Source organism: Scylla paramamosain, chromosome 9, assembly GCF_035594125.1.
Source record: "Scylla paramamosain isolate STU-SP2022 chromosome 9, ASM3559412v1, whole genome shotgun sequence".
NCBI lineage: Eukaryota > Metazoa > Arthropoda > Malacostraca > Decapoda > Portunidae > Scylla > Scylla paramamosain.
In genome coordinates, this window is record NC_087159.1 from 8,717,501 (window position 1) to 8,728,559 (window position 11,059).

General features: G+C 41.2%; 1 protein-coding gene across 2 annotated transcripts; it reads left to right on the forward strand.

Annotated features, from left to right (window-relative positions):
* The first annotated feature begins 877 nt into the window (after positions 1–877).
* Positions 878–7,981, forward strand: LOC135103529 (uncharacterized). 2 transcript variants are annotated; one of them, XR_010270103.1, is made up of 2 exons: positions 878–7,637; positions 7,951–7,981. XR_010270103.1 is itself a non-coding variant. In XM_064009934.1 (2 exons), the coding sequence occupies exon 2, from the start codon at positions 1,787–1,789 to the stop codon at positions 7,106–7,108; it is 5,322 nt and encodes a 1,773-aa protein (XP_063866004.1). In that variant the 5' UTR covers positions 878–1,391; positions 1,705–1,786; the 3' UTR covers positions 7,109–7,981. The 2 variants fall into 2 exon arrangements, 1 of the variants encoding a protein (XP_063866004.1); XM_064009934.1 differs by having other exon boundaries at positions 878–1,391; positions 1,705–7,981.
* The last annotated feature ends 3,078 nt before the right edge of the window (positions 7,982–11,059 follow it).

Sequence of the window (11,059 nt, forward strand, 5' to 3'; positions counted from 1 at the left end):
GGTAAGGAGCAGAGTTTTGAGCAAGACCTTCACACCAAAACAATGATTAGCTAAGACAGAGACTATTGTTTCTCTTTTATTTTATCTTACTTTTATTTTTCAAGATGCAATATCACGACCTTCTGTATAAATAGGATGCACTTAAAGATATAGCAAACAAGAGAAAAGAAAACAAGCAAAAACATTTTTCTATTTATTTAGCATTAGTCATCACTATATCTGACTCACCTCCGTCCTCCTTCCGTCCGCCACTTTTTTTCTCTACCTTTTCACACAGGTAAAGAAAACTGGCAAAAGACTGCAGCAATTAAAATGACTCACTTAATTTCTGCTCTTCCGAAAGTTATTAGAAATGCGTTCCATTTTTTTTTTTTTTTAGTTTTATAGACATGGCTTCATACTCGTGAAAAGAAATGACCAGAGAGAGAGAGAGAGAGAGAGAGAGAGAGAGAGAGAGAGAGAGAGAGAGAGAGAGAGAGAGAGAGAGAGAGAGAGAGAGAGAGAGAGAGAGAGATAACAGGCTCCGCTGGTTGTCATTCATTCACTAAATTCTCGAACTCTGCTGATAAGGTGAAGTGAAGTTACATATCACACCCTGCACTGCGTTGTTTGGTGCGCCCTTGAGTGTGTAAACAAGTCATTCAGGTCTTGCAGCGAGGGTCCCCACCAGCAACAGCAGCAGGGCAGGATTGCTGGCCTCCACCTCCTGGCGGGCACTGAGGGGCACAACTCCTTCGCTTATACCTCTTAGCTATTATCTACTAGGTGAACATGAGTTACGAATAACGTGAAAAGAGACAAGGCCAAATTACTTCTGCCTACAAGAGGATTTGAACGAAGTGTCTCTCACTGTAAGGTGTGCACGTTTGTCACTACACCAACACCACCACTGTAACATGATTATGCGCATGTTAAGTTAAGTTTATTTTACGTTCGTGCTACCCGTCAGTGGTATGGTTCCAATATTATTTGTTTTATTTCTCTTAATATACTTCTTATTGTATGCTGAACGAGTTTACACCAACTATGTATGTATTTGTCCGTAAATTGTGTATTTGATATTTGATGTGATAAAAATACTGTATAAGTAGACTACAATGGATTTGTTAAAGAGTATAGTTTATGCGGAGTGGCACACGGTTGTTGTGGAGGCCCGCGCGGCCTGATATAGACACTGACAGACAGGAGAGTGAGACAAGTGGAGACGGTTTGCTAGCTACGGGTCTCCCTCGTAGGACTCGGGAATAAGGTCGCCCCTCCTGTTCTATAGACTGGTTATGAAAGTGAGACGTCAGTGGATTACCTATCAATTATCAAAGCACCAGTGACGTATCCGGCTGTTGGGGATTCCACGCCATAGTATTTTCAACACAACTGACGCTGGCAATGTTGTGAGTGTTATGGTTATTGTGTATTTGTGTGATTTTTGTCATGCTATGATTTACAGTGATATGTATGAGGATTTTCTGAGCTTTATAATGATGTGAGTCACACAGGGTATTTATCCATTGTTTGGGAGGTTTATCATATTGTGAACTGCAGAGATATTTTTGTGATTTCTGTACTTATTATACTATGAGGTACATGGGAACTATTCAAGGTCTGATCATGTTATGTAGTGATTATTTTTGTATTTTTAGTGTTTCTACGCTCATATGATTTTACCATGATTTGGTATCGGGCTGATTTATCCTGGACCCACAGGTTGGAACGCTACAATAAATGTTGCAACACATTGCTCGCCTGTGGATTGCCCTAACGCTACATTCCAACAACAACCACAACCATGCCCAAGACGGAGGACCTTGAGCGCCGACGGAGACTACGAGGGACAGCCCGTGGAAAGCTAACTAGGAAGTGTAACCTACTCTCTGAGCAAGTGAAGCAGGGTAAGCCATCTAGCATTATTGAGGATTATTATGAGGAAGTAAAGGACGCTTTTCGGGAACTCGAGAGACGACACGAGGATGTGATGGACGCATTATGTGAGAGTGATCAAGAGGAGGAGGACTTTAATGGAAAACTTAAGAATGAAGAACAGTATATAGTTCAGGCAGAATTGTTGAAGACAGGTGCTTGTGAGACTTTATTACAGCTATGTAAAAAGGAAAAGGAGACAGCCTTAACAGATAGTGCAACTAAGGTTAAGGTGAAGCCAATAGAACCTCCTAAATTTGAAGGTGACATACGCCAATACCAGACATTTCGCAGCAACTATGATAAAATAATGACTGTCAATTATGGGGAAAATGCCTTTGCCTTAAAACAGTGCTTATCAGGTGAAGCGCTAAGTGTAGTACATGGAGTAGATGATGATTACAAGGAAATGTTCCGTCGTCTTGACCAAAGGTATGCTGATCCAGTTAGATTGACAGATACTGTTATCAACCAACTGCAAGAATTAAAGCCAATTGCTGAAGGCAATACTGGTAAATTTGTAGAAACCGTGGAAGTCATAGAAAAGTGCTGGACTGACATGAGTAAAAATAATTTAGAAGTACAGATGTCCACTGTAATTGTGATAAGCTTAATTGAGAAAATACTTCCACCCCAACAAAAAAGAGAGTGGACTAAGATCTACCAAAATCTGTCAAATAAAGTAAATGCTTTTCCTGAGTTGTTAAAGTATTTGAAGGAAGAAAAGAATGTCCTTGATTATATAGACAAAGATGTTCGTAAGAGGTCACATAATTCCAAGGCTACTGTTCATAGTGTAGAGGTAAAAGAGGATGACAGTCAAATTATGAGAACATTGCAAAAGTTGCAACTTCAACAAGCAGAACATCAGGCTAACATGGAAAGTATAATGCAGAAGTTCACTCAAACACTATCTAGTGGGGGTTCACAGGTTGGACGTCATAGACAAAACTACGGAAACCCCAACTTTTGTTGGTATCACAATTCTGATTCGCACACTATCAGTCGCTGTAACACATTTCATAATTTGGAACCCTCAAACAAGATGGAGGTTTTACGGAAGAACCATGTTTGTTTTCACTGTTTGGCAATGGGACACAGTTCTAAGGATTGTCAGGAAAAACGCAGTTGCTACATGAAGTTAGGAAATGGTAATGTTTGTGGTAAGCCACATCATCCGAGACTTCACTATTTGCTTTATCAAAATGATATTAATATTCACACCAACAAGTCAGATGGTTGTACTTTGCTGATGATTGGTCAAGTTAACTGTAAAGATGACTCATTAGTAACTCTTTTTGATCCCGGCAGTACAAGTAGCTTGGTGACTCATCGCAAAGCACGGGACTTAGGATTATGTGGCACACCATATAACATCACTATGACAACAGTTGGAAATGTAAGTGATACTGTATTCACTAAAATGTATAAAATGCCTCTTGTAGATGAGACAGGTAAACAATATTTAATACAATGTGTAGGAATGGATGAAATCACTTCAGAAGTTAATCCAGTCCCTATGGACATAATTCTTTCTCAGTTAGGAGTTTCTCAGTCAATGCATATTTTCCGTCCTCATGGGAGAGTTGATCTTTTGATTGGTGCTGACAGTTGTGACATCATTCCTACAACTGTTAAAACTGTAGGGAAATTGCAACTCATGAAAGGTCCCTTCGGCTATTGTGTCAGAGGATCGCACCCAGAACTCAAAAATGAATATACAGAGCACTATGTGGCTCAAGTAAACCACATGTCCTTAACATCTAACACTTTTGAAATTCAAGGGGAGATCTGTAGAACTTTTAAGGAGGATATAGATAATTTGTTTGCAATGGATCACCTAGGCACAAATTGTAGACCCAAATGTACCAATTGCATTAACTGTAAAGACTGCAATAGAGAGACGCACATAACTGTAAAGGAAGAAGAAGAAATGAAATTGATTCTCAGTGGACTTGAATATCAGGAGAAAGAGAAGACCTGGACTGTACATTACCCTTGGATTAAAGATCCACATCATTTGCCGAATAATTTTGGGGTAGCACTAATGAAACTTAAAGGTACGGAAAAGCGACTGAAGAAGTTGGGCAGTAGGTCAACAGAAAATTACAAGGTACAAATTGATGACATGTTAAAGAGAGGTGTTGCTAGAAAACTAAATAGGGAGGAGTTAAATTGGTACAAAGGTCCAGTGCACTATTTGTCTCATCATGAGGTGTTGAAACAAAGTTCAGCTTCCACCCCTACTCGCATTGTATTTAATGCTTCTGCCTCATATAATGGTCATGTGCTGAATAATTATTGGGCTAAGGGTCCCAATGTAATGAACAGTCTTTTTGGTCTTTTACTTAGATTCAGAGAAGGTTCCATAGCATTTGTTGGAGATATAGCCAAGATGTTTAATAGCATCAGGTTATCTGAATTTGACAGTCACGTACACAGGTTTCTTTGGCGAGACTTTGAGGATCGGGCCCCAGACCACTATGCCCTCACAGCAGTTCCCTTTGGAGACATTTGTAGTCCGGCTATTGCTATACTTGCTATGAGACAAACAGCTGAGAAATGCAAGGAGGAATTCCCTGAAGCAGCCAACGTAATTGTGCAAGATAGTTACATGGATGATATCATACATAGCATGAATGATACAGAGAAGGCTAGTCAGATCATAAAGGATGTTGAGCTTATTCTGAACCGTGGAAACTTTCACATGAAGGAGTGGATCATAAGTGGGAAGACCCAAGTTGGAAATGATGTGGACTTGTCAGGTATACCAGGAGAAAAGGTTCTGGGATTAGTATGGAACCCTGTAGAAGATGAAATAAGTTTCAAGATGAAAATGAAAAGTACGTGTAAACAGACTTGCAGTGTTGAAGTTAAGAGTAATTCCGATGAACCACAAAATCCACTAACTAAAAGAAAGGCTCTTAGTTACATATCAACAATATTTGATCCCATGGGGTTTGTTACACCAGTGACTTTACGTGGTAAACTGTTGATGAGACAAATCATTGAGTACATTGATGAGAATGGACGGAAATTAGACTGGGATGATCCTTTACCTGAGGAATTTATAGGGAAATGGTACAAATTCTGTCATGATATGCATGAATTGGGAACTATTAAATTGCCTAGATGCATTTGTAATGCTGAATTAGTTGAACCAACCCTGATACTGTTTAATGATGCGAGCACCCTAGCATATTCTGCGTGTGCTTATGCACGTTGGCGTGTTGGGAAAGATAAGTATCAATCAAAGCTACTTGCAGCCAAAAGCAGACTCGCACCAATTAAGACACAGACTATTCCCAGACTGGAGTTGTCCAGTGCAGTTCTTAGTGTTCGCCTCCGCAATACAATAATGAACGAAACTAACATCAGATTTGATCATGTTCACCACTTTACTGACTCTGAGATTGTGCTTTCACAAATAACAAAACACAATATTAAGGCTGGAACTTATGTTGCAAATAGAATTGTAGAAATAAAAGAAAGCTCCTTGAGTAATGAATGGCACTGGATCTCGACTGAAGTAAACATAGCTGACCTAATGACCCGTTCAAGTAAATTTGTTGATATGGGTCCAACGTCATGCTGGCAGTGTGGACCCACTTTCTTAGAATTACCATTTTCTCAATGGCCCATGAAGTCAATCTCTCCAACACCAGAGATAAAGTCCATCATTAACACAGCTGAAGTAAACAACTGGCATATTAATGACTGCAATATGTTTGACATAGACAGATTTAATTCATACCGCAAAATTATAGGAGTCACTGCAAGAGTTTTGAATGCCCTTCATGCGCGTTCTTTCAAGGGAATCCTGGCATCACCAACAGTAGATCAACTTAAACAAGCAGAAATATTATGGATCAAAAGAGCCCAGATTTCTTTAACAGACAACTGGGAAAAAAGGTTCAAGCGGTTAGGTCCATTTTGTAAGGATGGAATAATATATGTAGGATCAAGAATTGCTGCATGGCTGAAGAATAATTACAATAATGAAGCTTTCATTCTACTTCCCACTAAACATAGACTCACAGAGGTGTGCATTAAGGATATTCATGATAAAGACCATGGAGGGATTGAATCTACTCTATGTAAACTACAGGCTAAATTTTGGATTCCTCAAGCTAGAAAGTTAATCAAATCAGTTAAATCTCGCTGCGTGACATGCAGACGTTTAGAAAAACAAGTGATTGGACAAAGCATGGGACCAGTACCAGAAGAAAGGTTGAAACCTTCACCTCCCTTTTACCATTCTGCTCTTGATCTATTTGGCCCATTAATGATTAAGGATACAGTCAAAGGAAGATGTAAAAAAAAGGTGTATGGTGTTGTAGTAAATTGTCTCAGCACAAGAGCATCATATGTTGACTTAGTAGAAGGGTATGATACTGACAGTCTCATCACTACTCTTCGTAGGTTTACAGCCATCAGAGGCTTCCCTCACTCAATGTATTCCGACCATGGTTCACAACTCAAATTGGCAAGTAAAGAAGTTTGTTTCTTGACTCAAGACCAGGAAAAATTATCACAATTTAGCCGAAAAGGCGGTATGGAGTGGAAATTTACAAAATCTGCTGATGCTCCATGGGAGAATGGGTGCTCAGAAGCTATGGTAAAATTGGTGAAGAGAGTTATGACCAGAGTAATAGGTGACAGTACATTGACATTTGGTGAATTACAATCAGCAATGTTTGAGATTGCAAATATGTTGAACGAGAGACCAATAGGTATGAAAAATGGTTCAGACTGTACTAAGGGATCTTATCTTTGTCCAAATGATCTAATACTAGGGCGTGCAAGTGTACACACACCAGAAGGTGTATTTGACAGCAGTACAAACACAAGGACTCGCCAAAGGTTCATCAATGCAATTGTAAAATCCTTCTGGAAGAAATGGATGATGCATTATTTTTCAACATTAATTGTACAACAAAAATGGCATTGTGAGAAAAGAAATCTCCGAGTGGGAGATATTGTTTTGGTGCAGGATAGTAATAATTTGAAAGGGCATTGGAAACTTGCTGAAGTGTGTCAAGTTTTACCGAGTTCTGATGGTAAGGTTAGAGATGTACAAATTAGATACAAGTTACAAAGCGGAAATAGCATGTATAAGGGTCATCAAGATATAAAGGTTAACAGATCTGTCCACAAACTTGTGTTGATACTTCCGATCGAAGAACAATAATTTTAATTCTTTTTCTTGGGGTGGGGAGTGTAACATGATTATGCGCATGTTAAGTTAAGTTTATTTTACGTTCGTGCTACCCGTCAGTGGTATGGTTCCAATATTATTTGTTTTATTTCTCTTAATATACTTCTTATTGTATGCTGAACGAGTTTACACCAACTATGTATGTATTTGTCCGTAAATTGTGTATTTGATATTTGATGTGATAAAAATACTGTATAAGTAGACTACAATGGATTTGTTAAAGAGTATAGTTTATGCGGAGTGGCACACGGTTGTTGTGGAGGCCCGCGCGGCCTGATATAGACACTGACAGACAGGAGAGTGAGACAAGTGGAGACGGTTTGCTAGCTACGGGTCTCCCTCGTAGGACTCGGGAATAAGGTCGCCCCTCCTGTTCTATAGACTGGTTATGAAAGTGAGACGTCAGTGGATTACCTATCAATTATCAAAGCACCAGTGACGTATCCGGCTGTTGGGGATTCCACGCCATAGTATTTTCAACACAACTGACGCTGGCAATGTTGTGAGTGTTATGGTTATTGTGTATTTGTGTGATTTTTGTCATGCTATGATTTACAGTGATATGTATGAGGATTTTCTGAGCTTTATAATGATGTGAGTCACACAGGGTATTTATCCATTGTTTGGGAGGTTTATCATATTGTGAACTGCAGAGATATTTTTGTGATTTCTGTACTTATTATACTATGAGGTACATGGGAACTATTCAAGGTCTGATCATGTTATGTAGTGATTATTTTTGTATTTTTAGTGTTTCTACGCTCATATGATTTTACCATGATTTGGTATCGGGCTGATTTATCCTGGACCCACAGGTTGGAACGCTACAATAAATGTTGCAACACATTGCTCGCCTGTGGATTGCCCTAACGCTACAACCACCACCACCACCAATAATAGTAATAATAATAATAATAATAATAATAATAATAATAATAATAATAATAATAATAATGACAACAATAACGATAATAACATGCATCATCTACCTTCCCGTCTCCTCTTCTTTTTTCATGTCTCCTCTCGTATCCATGGAGTACTTTTCATCAAGCTCTTCAAGCTCTTCCACGTCCCTCCTGCGATAACACCTGGACCCGCCAGTGCACTGATTTCTTTGTCCTTCCGTCTGTCTGTCTGTCCAGTCTCTCTCTCTCTCTCTCTCTCTCTCTCTCTCTCTCTCTCTCTCTCTCTCTCTCTCTCTCTCTCTCGCTCTCTCTCGTCTCTAACACAGTGGTAACGACCTTGCCTTAGCAGGCTGAGTTTCACACCCAGCTTAGGTTACTCAAGGTTGTCACTGATGAGTGAGCAGTTACCGTCCTCGGGCACAGGGATGGGGAGCGTGGTGCGTGGAAGGTTGCGTCCCTACCAACAGAGGAGGCTGCGAGTGCTGCACATGAGCTCCAAACTGTCCCTATAAGGCGATAATAAGTAATGAGCACGAGTCCAACATGTGACCTTCAAAGCTGTAAACACACACACACACACACACACACACACACACACACACACACACACACACACACACACACACACACACTACGAGTATCTAGCATTTCCTTGACTGCGTGCATATATTGAAGGTAACTTATCTACTGTGTTCTTAATATAATTATCGCATGAGACTTGTACAAAGATAAGAGTAAGTGCCCAAATCCAAGTCCTGAACATGTCTAGATATGGAGTGTCCGCCCACATCCGCATGCAGGAATCAGCTTTGTACGATTCATGTTATTTTTTTTATTTCTATTTTTTCTTAGTTTCATTTATCTTGCTACCTGATCACATCGCCATATTTAGCTCCTCCTATCATATCCATCGCTTGTCATAGCTGTTGCATCCTTACAAGGGACACAATACGTAGTTCTCCAGGTCACGCTAGAGACTCAATTGGACTCGGTCTAGCCACGACCTTTACCGCAAATGGGAGCACAATTCCTCGTGTCCATCATCCACAACACATCCACTTCTTCCACACCATTTCCACGTCCCTACAAGTACTCTTCTCCCTTCCTGGGTTGCCTCCTCTACAGTCCGAAAGAGCGATTTTGCACGTCCATCATCCGCACACATCCATTCCCTTCACCCCATCAGTGCTTCCCTCCTCCCTCCTTCTCCTCCATCTAGTCATCATAACACGCAACTCTCACACCCACTCCCGCGCCCACGCCCAGGAGGTTAAGAAGGGCCTCGTAACCTCCCTCTCCCTCTCCCTCCTGTAGGTGATGCAGACGGGCCCCCGATCCTCTATATCTTCATTATCTTGTTGTGACCCGTGGACTCTTCATTCCCTCCTCCACCTCTGTCTGGCCTCGCTCCACTCCCACCTCCACCCCTACCTCCACCACTGCTCGTCCCTGGGAAGGTCTCTGTTATCTGTCACCTCTCTCTGTGTGTGTGTGTGTGTGTGTGTGTGTGTGTGTGTGTGTGTGTGTGTGTGTGTGTGTGTGTGTGTGTGTGTGTGTGTGTGTGTGTGTGTGTGTGTGTGTGTGTGTGTGTGTGTGTGTTTGTTTGTTAGAAAATAAATAAATCATTGACATACATATTACGCATTATGTTATCATCTCCATCTTTCTGCTTCATTTTTCTTCTTTTCCCCCTGTTCTCTTCATTTGTGAATAAGACTAAAAGACCGAAGTTAGTAGATATATGAACAAACGAATAAGTAAACGCAAGATAGAAAATGAAAGAAGAAAAAATAAAATAAAACAAAACAAAAAGTAAGAAAAACAAAGAAAATAAAACACAAAACGCCTTAAATCACCCGATGTTCCTTTGCAACCCTCAATATTCATACCTAAGTGAACATAAACGGCCTTAGTGATATAATGGTCGTGCGTACCTGAACCTCGTCTCACTAACCTGCCTCACTCACCTTCACCTTACCTTCCTTCACCTATATAGCCATTCACCTTTACTCATCCATCCTCTCCCTCAGTCACCGTTCCCTGATACCACCAGTTAGCACCTTCTTTACCTAATCTTCGTGGATAATGGGGAAACATGAGTCACACGCACCGGTTAATACGTTTCCAGCTTCCTCTTAGTAGCCTCACCACCCCTCCTTTCTCCCAACCTGCAAACCTCGTATACAACACTCCCCCGCCTCTCTCCACCCTCACCTGAGCCTCCTACCCCCTCCATGCGATCAATTAAGCTTATCTGAACGTGCAGGTGCGTTATCTACACTCTTATCTCGTCTCTCAGGCGTGTGCTCCCTTCTTATCACTAGATCCTGTGTCTTATCGCTCTTCCCCTCCTACTCCTCCCTTCTCTCTCTCTCTCTCTCTCTCTCTCTCTCTCTCTCTCTCTCTCTCTCTCTCTCTCTCTCTCTCTCTCTCTCTCTCTCTCTCTCTAGCACCTTATTTGTTAGTTGTTTGTCTCGTGTTTTGTGTTAGCGGAGGGAAGTGGTTGTCGCGCGTCTTCCTTTAAGGCGGTGTGGTAATAGATGTTTTGTTCCTGCCGCGGTAAAGCGACTGGAAGGGGAAGCTTGTTCAAGGCGCCGCTGCAGGTGCTGGAACGTGTTACTTGTGGCGCTGCTTTGGTGGGCTGCTTGTTCCTTACTGACACTGGCATGCATAAATACATAAAATGGGCGCGTTCGTACACACACACACACACACACACACACACACACACACACACACACACACACACACACACTCACTCACCAAGTTGACATCTCCCTTAATTAAACAAGGTAGACATCTCTTCACAAGCAGTCCCTCACATCTCAGCCGGATATGCCTCGCGTGTAGTCGACCCCTGAGCAGCGAGACATTCTTACGCGCGTCACACAAATGAAGTTAGACACACGCCAAGGTGTTTATTTTATGAGTCAAGTGTATGGCAAGGCTCCTCGGGTGCTCGTCTTGTTCTGTGCCATACTCCTATAGGATCTGTGTCTGAGAGTAACAATTCAAATAA